Here is a 10,659-nt window from a genome sequence, read left to right on the forward strand (position 1 = left end):
GGTATTAGAGGTTGGATTTTGTTGCAATTGAAGGGTGTTATCTAGAGTCAGATGCAAAGAAAACCTCCCTAACATTTGGAGATATCCAGAAGTGAAGTGATCTTCCTCAAGAGGTCATGAGTTCCCTGTCACTGGGGCAGACTGTCCCTTGTCGGTTCTGCTGTAGATCAGTCTTTTGTGGAATATGGCTTGAGCTCAATGATGTCTATGGTCCCTTCTAACTCTGAAGGTCTATAATTCCAAATCCAGAGCTCTGGCTGCAACAGATCCAGTAATATTGGCCTTATGTCACAAGCCGTCACTGGGTGAAACCTCTTTGTAGTATGTATTGTCTTTTTATTGCTGAATATTCTCTCTACTGGTCAAAGGAGGAGTAGAAAGGACAGGTATCATTCTTGTTGCGTACAGATAATCCATGAAATGTGGACACGGAAGTAGCCAAAGAAAACTTTAAAAGCTTTGAGGAAATTAGAAAAAATTGGTGGGTATGACTCAAGGCATTTTTTTGAGACGTTTTACATTTTGCTGGAAATTCTGTTGCCAAATGTTCCCGTGTTTCTTTCTCAGTCCACAGGCCCGTTGTGTATCTCCAGCATGGCTTACTTATGACTGCCAGCTGCTGGATTTCCAACCTGCCAAACAACAGCCTGGGTTTCCTCCTGGCGGACGCTGGTTATGATGTATGGCTAGGGAACAGCCGAGGGAATGTTTGGTCCAGGAAACACCTGCGATTATCTCCAGAATCCAAAGAATTCTGGTCGTTCAGGTAGGGAAACAAATAGTATTTCACTTTTATCTTACAAATTCAATGTCCTGTCAGTCTTTTAAAATAAATAAATAAATAAGCAAATAAATAAATAAATGAATGAATAAATAAATAGATACATAAATAAATAAATAAATACATAAATAAATAAATGAATGAATGAATAAACAGATTGTAAGAAAATGAATAAAATAGGACTGGCAGGAATCTTAAGTAAAATAAGAAATAAAGGTTCAGAAATGTTGACTGAGCAAAATGGCTTTCTATGAGCAGAATTTGGTGCTGAGAGATGTGGGTGGGATAAGAAGGAACTAGATTGGTTTTCCCCATACTCCTCTCCTTCCCACTCCTCAAATCTGCTTCATTGTCACCAAACCGAAGGACAATGAGAGGAGGGAAGAGGAGGGAGAATATATAAGCATGGGATGGGAGGTTCAAAGGCACTTTGTGTCTACACGGGAGCCAAGGAACAGATCAGAAGAGAACGCCTTCCTCTCACCCTCCTTTCCTGAAAAACTGTTTGTCCCATTTTATATAAAACCACATGTTCTCTTTTGACTAAAGTTAAAAAGAGAGAGAAGGAAGAGAATCTAGAAATGACTTGGAATCATGAAGGCTTGAATACTAATTCAAATAATTACTAACCATGTGACCCTTGGGTTCATCATCTGTCTTCTCATCTGGAAAGTAGGAATAATAGTACCTCACTTCTCAGCATTGTTATGAAAATAAAATGGAGGAATGAAGAATTTAAGTGCTTATCAAGTACCAGGCATTGTGCTAAAGGCTTAACAAATGCTATCTCATTTGATGCAGAGGTAGATGCTATTATTACTTCCATTTTACAGTTGAAGAAACTGAGGTAAACGCCCAAGGTCACATAGCTAACAAGTGTCAGAATCTGGGTTTGAACTTGGGATGGCTTGACTCTAGGCCCAACTCTCTATCTACTGTTCTACCTATCTGCCTTAGTAATATTAGAGATATACTTTAACATATTTAACATGTATTGGACTACATGTGGGTTGGGGGGGAAGGAAAGGAAAAGTTGGACAGAAGGTTTTGCAAGGCTCAATGTTGAAAAATTACCCATGCATATGTTTTGTAAATAAAAAGCTATAATAACAAAAATTTTTTTGAAAAGGATAATATGAGAATGATCAGACTCCACCAAAGAGAATCTTTCAGCCATCATAATATGTTGCAAAGTGCTTACAACTCTATATAATGCTTATATTTTTATTATTAACAACAACAAAAAGCACTCCAAATTTGGTTTGAAAGCCTGTTTTTTCCTGTCGTTAATGCTAGCTGCAGAAGTTCTTTATGTAACCAATGTTCCAAATGGAATCGTGATCTCAATTATATGGACATTCTTCTAATATGGAGCTCAAGCCATTCAGGCTTTTCATTCCATGGCCTTGTTATCCTTAATTCTATCAATAAATGAGTGGTCCAGATGTTAGGTTAAATGCAAGTGATAACAAATACTAAACAATAAAGTAGCCCCTGAACTCGGGGAGTTTGTTCTGCTAAGCCAGACAACATATATCTATCTAAATGTATACGCAATCCAGATAAACTCAATACACGGTGCTTTAGAGAAAAAGCAGCTGTGGTCAGATGCCATCTTCTTCATGCTGGAAGTGCTCCTATGGCTCCTTGAATATCTTGTAGAGAGACACAAGTTTGTAGTTGATCCATCTTGCTCCATGATGGAACCACCTTCTTGGCCAACCACGTGCATCCTTGGAGACTGGAGGGAGGGGAGCTTTTTTTTTTTTTTTTTTTTTTTTTTTTTTTTTTTTTTTTGTCACTTGTGCATAAATCACCCCTGATGAGATGGGTCTAAGTGTGGGGATTCATCTCTGATCTTTCATTTAGTTCTTTTGCCTTTTGTTCCTGTAGTTACGATGAAATGGCCAAATATGATCTTCCAGCCATTCTTGACTTGATCAAGAAAAAAACTCATCAGAAGAAAGTGCATTACGTGGGACACTCTCAAGGCACCACCATTGGTATGCTAAGTCTGCCTTCGGGGACCTTGGAGCTGGGGAGCATAGCGGATCAGTGGAGAGTTCTTATGAGAAGCATGTTGCTGTTCACTTGTTCTTAATAATGTCCAAATCTTCATGGCCTCAATTGGGGTTTCTCTGGAAGAGAGATTATAGATGTTTGCCATTTTCTTCTCCAGCTTATTTTACAGATGAGCTAGTAAGCGTCTGAGGCCAGATTTGAACTCGGGAAGAAGCCTGGTACTCTATCCACCATACTCTCTGGCACTCTGCTGCCCTCTAGGAAGCAGAGAAGGTGGCTTAAGCTGCTTTTGGCATCCTTTCTGGGGCCAAACCAGCCGAATGTAGTGGCGAGAGAGCCCTGGCTCACATCCTACCTGAGATGCTTGCTACAGTGGCCGAGAATCCCCTGCACACCTTTACCTTTCAGAACCCTATCCTCTCTCCCCCATGCATAACCCAGAAAGGATGGAGGGATAGCAACTGGACCTATAATTTTATTGCTCCTCGTTTAGTGAGGAAACTCCCTCTATTAATGTAAGAGATTCTCTCCTCTACAGCTCATAGCTTTAGAATTACCAAAAGTACTTGGGAAGAACCCTGGGTCCTTCTGGGTGCTTTATAATGGTGAGGAGTCTTCTCTGAGCATTTCTGGTTATACTCAATGTTAAGAAGTATCTTAAAGGTGTGGCCTGATAGACAATCGGCCTGAGAGGGAATCTTTACTACTTATTCAGGCAGAGATAGAGAGCTTACAAATAAATGCCTTCTGACCCAACATGGGGCAGCCGATGGCTGCCCACCAGTGGCCAAAACCTGGTGAAAAAATTTAACCAGGAGCTGGGCCCTTTCAGAGCCTTGCCGTAAAAGCTGACTGTAAGAACTTCTTGGAGAGTTTTCACTTTTGTAGTTTTCTAACTAATGCCCAATGTGCCAGACTTCCCATTGCAGCCCTTTAATTGTCATTTGTCCCCCTCATTTATACTCCCTGCAAATCAGACCAGCTTAAGTGGACATTAGAGCTGGCTTAGATTTGGAGGAGATTTCTCTGGAGTGACCTTGGCTTGATCTTCAACAAATCAAGAGAAAAGATTGGAGATGGGGAGTCCGTCTAGGAGATAGCTGGGATGATCCAGGCAGGAGATCACGAGGCCTGGGATTGTGCTGGTGGCAGTGGGATGAGGAGGAAGGGATGGCACTTAATCGTCTTTTCTCTTTTAGGCTTTGCAGCAATGTCAACCAACCCCAGAATATCTAAAAGGATCAAGACAAATTTTGCAATGGCTCCAATTTCCATTCTTAATGATGTGCATGGTCCCACTGTTGTCTTGGCACATATCCCTGAGAAACTGTTTAAGGTAAATAGCACTTCAAATAGCTATAACCATGAGGGGCAGAAAGGACAGGGCCCCAGTGAAAGAATCCTCAGCATCTTCTGAGATCGAGACCCAGGGGCACCAGAGGTCTTGCCTGAGCCTTGGGCTTAGATCCTTATGGCCCTTTGAGGAGCAGAGAGCCTTGGGTTATCCCAAGCTGAGCACTGCCAGGCCCTGCTCTGGTGGCTTCCACGGCCATTGCTAGAAATTTCTGGGTCGGCCCTTTACACTTGCTATCTCAGGATGCAGAGCATGGTAGGCTACAAGGGCCTCTGGCCAATCTCCATTCATCCTTGGAAGCTAAAAGCACAGGGGGCTCCTTCCTATTGTTCTTTAGTTCTCTTTTTGACTTTGAGGCTGGTTCTTGAGTGGATGAAGTTACTCTTGTGGATGTTTTTATCATCATTTGGGCCTGTGTCATATTTCAGTTTTTTTCATCAGCTAATTGGGCCAAAAGTGTCCCATAATCTTTTCTGAGGACTTCCCTGTTTCTTTCCCCTGTGGGAGTTCCATCTGCCCCTGTTTTGTGCCTTTTTGAATCTTGCTGGAGCCACTAGCTGTTTTCCTGTTCCTTTACCTTCATGCCTTTCTCCCATCTCTCTAAGTCTTCTTTTCCTATAAGGACAGCAAACCCCTCTATCTTAATTTGGTGATTTTTTTTTTAACCAGTTCCATTTTCCTCTACTTTTGGATCCCATTCACTGTCCATCCGAGCTGGGGGATCAGTGCAATAGCATGTCCATTCAAAAATAGTAGACCATAGTCTTAGGACAATAACCTTACTGTCCTATTCTAAAAACATCTATTTTTCACTTTTTATTCACAAAAGATCTATAAATGTGAACCCTTCCTTTGAAGGAGCCTGCCCCTCAGAAAGCCTCCTGCACCCCAGGCTCACAGAACTTGCCTAGGTGGGTTGGGGAGGAATAGCTTTTCCATTCAATGTGTCCCCGATAACTAAAGCTGGATCTCACACCCCTGGACTTCATGGCCCTCTTGCCAAAAGAGCAGACCATTTGGGGAGTTTTTCTGTGCCATTTCTCCTCGAGATGCTGCAGTCCCTTTGGACACTGGCCAGGGCTTGAGGGTGATGAGTAGGGGCATCTATGGGAGGCCATTTCTGCTAAACTATGTCTCAATTTTTGAGAAACCCATCGCTGTTATGCATCCGGGAGGGGACTGAACCCCGCTACTTATACTGATATATTTCTCTAACCCGCCTTTTTGCAGATCTTATTCGGAGAAAAGGAATTCTTCCCAAACAACTTTTTAGTCCACTTCATTGGCAGAGATGTGTGCAACAATGAGATCCTTTCCACAATTTGTGATAACTTCTTATTGTCTTTATTTGGATTTAATACCATAAAATTCAACAAAGTAAGTAGCTATAACACACACACACACACACACACACACACACACACACACACACACACACACACCAATTAACAGAATAGTTCATGATATAAAATCCCTTCTATCATCCCTGGAAGGTCTTCTTTTCCATTTCTTTTTTCATAACTCAACTAGAAAGAACTGACTATACTTTCTCAGTTGCCACTCACTTTTTAATGTGGTCTGAATTCTTCCTCAAGCACTTCACTGAAACTGCCCTTTACTCAATAGCTTTCCTCAGTGACCTTTGCCATGAGTGACCCTGCTGACCTACCTCTCCTCCTGGATGCTTTCTCTTCCTCCTTGGATTTTTTTTTTTTGACTCCTAGGGTGGGGATTCACTTGTCAGTCAGACTGACCCTTTTCATTTCCCAGATCTTGGTGCTGGGCCTTCTCTTTCCTCTACACTGTCTTGGTGAGTTTAGTTGCTATTGAGTACATCTAAACATCATGTTTCCCCCTAAAGCACTTTGCTCTCCAGTGTCCCAGCCTCTTCCAATCCAATCCCGCTATGGGAGTCATCCTTAATTCTTCATTCCTTGCCCCCATATTTGATGAGGTAATAAGTCCTATCTATTCTACCTGCTACTTGCATGGAAGGATTTTCATAAATGCTTGTAGAATAGTTGGCAGAAATTTCTATTCTGATTTAGGTAGTCTCTCAAGTCCTCACCATTTGTAACACATTGACTCTTGGCAGACAAATTTTAGAACATCTCCAATTCAATTACAGAAAGACTTCTCTCCATCTGCTGAACAGAAAGTTCTCCATTAACACAAACCCAATTCATCAGCCCCAACATATTCCAGTCAAGTTTTGCCCAAAGGTCATTAGCATGAAAGGAAACTAATTTGGAAAAAATATTTCTTTGTATCTATTTTTTTCCCCCAGAGTCGCACTGATATATATTTTTCACAAAACCCAGGAGGTTCCTCTGTTCAAGACATGCGGCATTTCTTACAGGTAAAACTTTTCAAATTTGATTCCAAAATAATTTACTGAACACAAATTTTCACAATTGAGTTGTGAAAAGTACCACTCAGTATCCTAAATACAATCTAGCTCCTATGCTTCTATACCTCCTTATCCCACTAGAAGTCCAAGGAAGAGGGAGCTCAAGAAGAGATCAAAAGGACAGGAATTTCTACATCTTACTACACTTTTCAAGATAAAGTCTCTATCAAATCTTTTTCACTCTTTATTATAGAATGTTAGTCTTATATAAATGGATTCACTTTGCATGGTCTTTCTCAGGTACCAGTCATATTCCAGTAACATGAACTTTCAGAGGACTTGCATTAATAGGATACATAAAACATGAATAGCTAGTTCTCAAAAAAAAAAAAAAAAAAAAAGAGAATTTAGTAACATAAATCATTATTTATTCATGTCCTCTTGATTGCCTCTAGAATTGTCCATGAATATTTCCATTCTTTTATTACCATTGTGTCCCTGAGATATCCTCCAAAATAGCCTCCAAATTCTTTTATTTCTCACTAATTTGTGCTGCCACCAGCACAGGTGTCGTAGGTACTTAATTTAGTCCCACGTCTTCTGAGCACATAAGGAACTGAGAAATAGAATCCAAAAAGAAGGGTTTCAGAACACTGGCCAATTATAGCAGAGGGCTAAGCAGAGAGACCAGGGCATTCAATCTGGGTGATGGGCCCATGTCCCCTTAACTGGAAGAGTTTATCAAAGATGGCTGCTGACCTTTCTTTCAATGAATTCTCTCCCTTAGGCTTTCAGCAAGGTGGAGAATCCACGACTGTCTATATGTAGCTGCCATGGTTGGGGTTTTAGTTATAGTCATTTAGCATCTGGGAAGTCTATGGAACAACAATTGTGTCTGGGGTCAAGAAGACCTCAGTTCAGATCCCATCCCTGATACTCACTGGCTATTTGGCAAGGAGGAAGTTACTTAATCCTTATGAGAATCACTTTCCTCACCCGCAGAACAGGAACACTATGACCTATAATATAATATTCCCAAGGAATATTGGGAGGATCACCAAGGACTCCGGAAGGACTAGTTGGTATTATTATCTGTAACATCAGTAATCCAGTCTACATTATGCCCAAGGTTACTTATGGCCCTGGGGGATCCATGCTTGATCATCTTTTTTGGCCTTCATTTCAGACTATTCGTTCAAAGAGATTTGAAGCTTATGATTGGGGGAATCCTGTCCTGAATATGAAGTACTATAATCAGGTAAGATTATTTCTGATACTAACTTGAGGGAAAGGAGAACACTGAAGGTTCTATCCACACGCAATCTCTTGGCAAAGTTGGCACTATGGACCTTGGGGCTCTGCCCCCTATGTGTCCATCAGGAGGAGGTCTCTGATGTTGTCCTCTTCCCTGAAACCTCCCTGGATTGATGGAGAGTCCCGGTGGACTACCTCTGGAATCTCAAAGATCATGAAGGGACAGGGAATATATGAACCCTGGGCCCCAGCCATCTCAAGAGCAGAGTGTTTATGGCGACAAACCATGTGGATGACTGGCTGTGGTAGCACACTTCCCACTTCAGTGTAGTTTATGAGGTTTCTGACCCACTAGGCATTCTGGGCTCTAACTCAACGATTAAGATGAGATGATTCTCCAGGCCCCTGCTGAACTTTGCTGTTAGGAAATGCTGGTCATTCATTCTGGTTGAAGCCTCAAAGGGCCATCGTTCTACCTCTAATGATTTAGAGCTATACTATGTCTTTTAATCCATTAATAAGTCTTTTCCCCTTGGTGGACAGAGGGTTGACTTCAGAAGCAAGAAGATCAGGGTTAAAATCCCACATGTGTTGCCTCTGGGGCCCTATCTAAAGCAATTAAACTCCTAATGTTGAAAATGGCAGAGAATGTGAAGACAATATTGGGTAAAGAAAGTTTATTCACCAGCGGTATATTCATACACACACATACATATACATGTACATACACACAGACATAAGTCATATATGTATACATGTCTGCATATATGTTTATACAAATGCACAGAAGAGTAACGGGCCCTGGCAGCATCATTTTCCTGTACAATAGCCATTTCCACGTCATCCAGGTTGGCCTTTAAACGCAACACAAATTGTTACATTTAATTGTCAGATTGGTCAAAGACAGTCCTGGTACATGGGTGAGATTGTGGGAAGTCTGAAGGTTTGGCCACCTTTATCATTTTCTGTCTCTTTAATAATTGGGGAGTGAACAAAGCAAGAGACTCACCTTCTGAAATCTGACTGTCGGATCTCCAAGGTCAGTGATGGCAGAGATCTTTCACACACCTTCGTTAATATAACCCTGCATCTTCTTCAGTTCATAAGATAGTCTGGACCTTTCTAGTGCACCTAGAGGGCTCACATGTTCCCTCTTGTGAGAGTGACCATATGCACCTGGTTCAGTTTCCATGTGATTTTCCCATCCTGACTCTCCAGCTTTTTAAAGTTCTTCCTGAAATATGGCATCTAAAGCCAAACTCCTGGGATGACCTGGCCAGAGGACAATATCCACTGCCTCCTGGATGCCATGTTGTTCCATACAACAAGATTTCGTAACCAATCTTGGTTTGTAAATGGGACTGATGTAACCCTCCCAACTCCCAGACCTTTGGTCAGACAGACATACCTGCTTTTCTTTTACTTATGAAATTGCTTGTTTTATCACAATCCAACCAACATTTATTAGTTCTTGCTATTAAGGAGCTTCCATTCTCTTGTTAGAATTTGTTATAAATGGAGAAATATGTACACAACGACATGGAAAAGGGCAGGGCATTGAAAGTGGAAGCATCAGAAAGAAACTGAAATTGAGAGAAGCTCGGGAGTCTGGGGGCACAGAGCTGAGAAGACAAGGCATTCCAGCCATGGGGAATAAACACACAGATATGTGAAGAAAGAAGCCCTGGTCCATTTTCTTAGGCTACAGGGCAGTGAACAACTTTGACTCTTGTGTCCAGGTTAAGAGCCCCTACTTTCAAAAAAGGAGAAAAGTTAAGGATGCCAGCTTTTGCTGTGCAAACAACAGGGTGACCAAATGCCAGAAAGCCTGGGAATGAAGGCTCTCTGCAGCCTTTTGGAAAATGAATGTTGAAGTTTTTGTTTTTACCCAAAGAAGGGCATGTTCTCTCTGCACGCCCAAGCCTATGAGGAGACATTCTTGCTCATTCACATGTCTCTCACTCCCCCATCTTGCTGGGCCCTGGGATAGAAGAGAGGGAACTCCTCCCCGAGAAGACAGGCCTCATCATCTCCCCTTCCTAATGATCTGCCTTCTCTTTCATCTTTCCCTTGGAGGAGAGATGGAAAGGAGAGAGAGCAGAAGGAGGGCATTCTCACACTTGATTCAGTGGCAGGGAGCCTTCCTCCCCAGCGTAGGGGAGGAAGGCTCCTGAGCAGATTTCACCTGGATTTGATACATCTTTGTTTCTTCTTTTTCATTTAGTCCACTCCTCCACCTTATGATATGAGCAAAGTGAAAGTGCCGACGGCTATTTGGTTTGGTGAAAAAGATTTGCTTTCCGGTCCTAAAGATGTCAAACAGTTAATATCTAAACTCCCAAATGTCATTCATCACAAACTTATTCCTGCTTACAATCATGTTGATTTTTTGTGGGGAAATGATGCATATTTTCATGTTTATTCTGAAGTCATTGCTATGCTTAATCACTATAAGAATTTAGATGATTGGTAGCTTCCTTTTCCTATCTTTTGGGACAAGGGTCTCTTGATCTTTCTAGTCACTCCTCCTAATAATGGGCTAGACTACAGATGATTAATATGGTGATTTAGTCAGAGACTCTGAAAATAAAGATTATTGTAAACACATTTGTCTATTATGGCAATTAAAACCAACTTCATGATGAATTCAACAGTTCCTCTGAGTAATTTTTGCCAACTATTCACAACTTTAATGGGTTAGAGAATCTCAAACTTTTTCAGCAAAGAATACATTTATTCAGGGGCGTTGGGTAAAAGATGATGGGAACACATTGGCAAAGTGCAAAGGTGTATAAGAAATAACTGCCATATCCCACGTGGGCAAAGAAACCAGTTCCTTTCATCCATATTCTCACAGAGGTCCTTCCCAAAGCATTTAATGTATCTAATGCCCTGAGG

General features: G+C 41.5%; 1 protein-coding gene across 4 annotated transcripts in view; it reads left to right on the forward strand.

Moving 5' to 3' along the window:
* Positions 1 to 10,390, forward strand: part of LOC141559052 (gastric triacylglycerol lipase-like) — a 44,513-nt gene extending 34,123 nt beyond the window's left edge. For all 4 annotated transcript variants that reach the window (XM_074297086.1, XM_074297087.1, XM_074297088.1 and 1 more), the window contains 7 exons: positions 568 to 766; positions 2,675 to 2,784; positions 4,003 to 4,139; positions 5,388 to 5,534; positions 6,445 to 6,516; positions 7,694 to 7,765; positions 9,986 to 10,390. In XM_074297086.1, coding sequence (XP_074153187.1) covers positions 568 to 766; positions 2,675 to 2,784; positions 4,003 to 4,139; positions 5,388 to 5,534; positions 6,445 to 6,516; positions 7,694 to 7,765; positions 9,986 to 10,234 — 986 coding nt within the window. In that variant the 3' untranslated portion in view covers positions 10,235 to 10,390. The remainder of the gene's footprint in view (positions 1 to 567; positions 767 to 2,674; positions 2,785 to 4,002; positions 4,140 to 5,387; positions 5,535 to 6,444; positions 6,517 to 7,693; positions 7,766 to 9,985) is intronic.
* The last annotated feature ends 269 nt before the right edge of the window (positions 10,391 to 10,659 follow it).

Source organism: Sminthopsis crassicaudata, chromosome 2 (assembly GCF_048593235.1).
Source record: "Sminthopsis crassicaudata isolate SCR6 chromosome 2, ASM4859323v1, whole genome shotgun sequence".
NCBI lineage: Eukaryota > Metazoa > Chordata > Mammalia > Dasyuromorphia > Dasyuridae > Sminthopsis > Sminthopsis crassicaudata.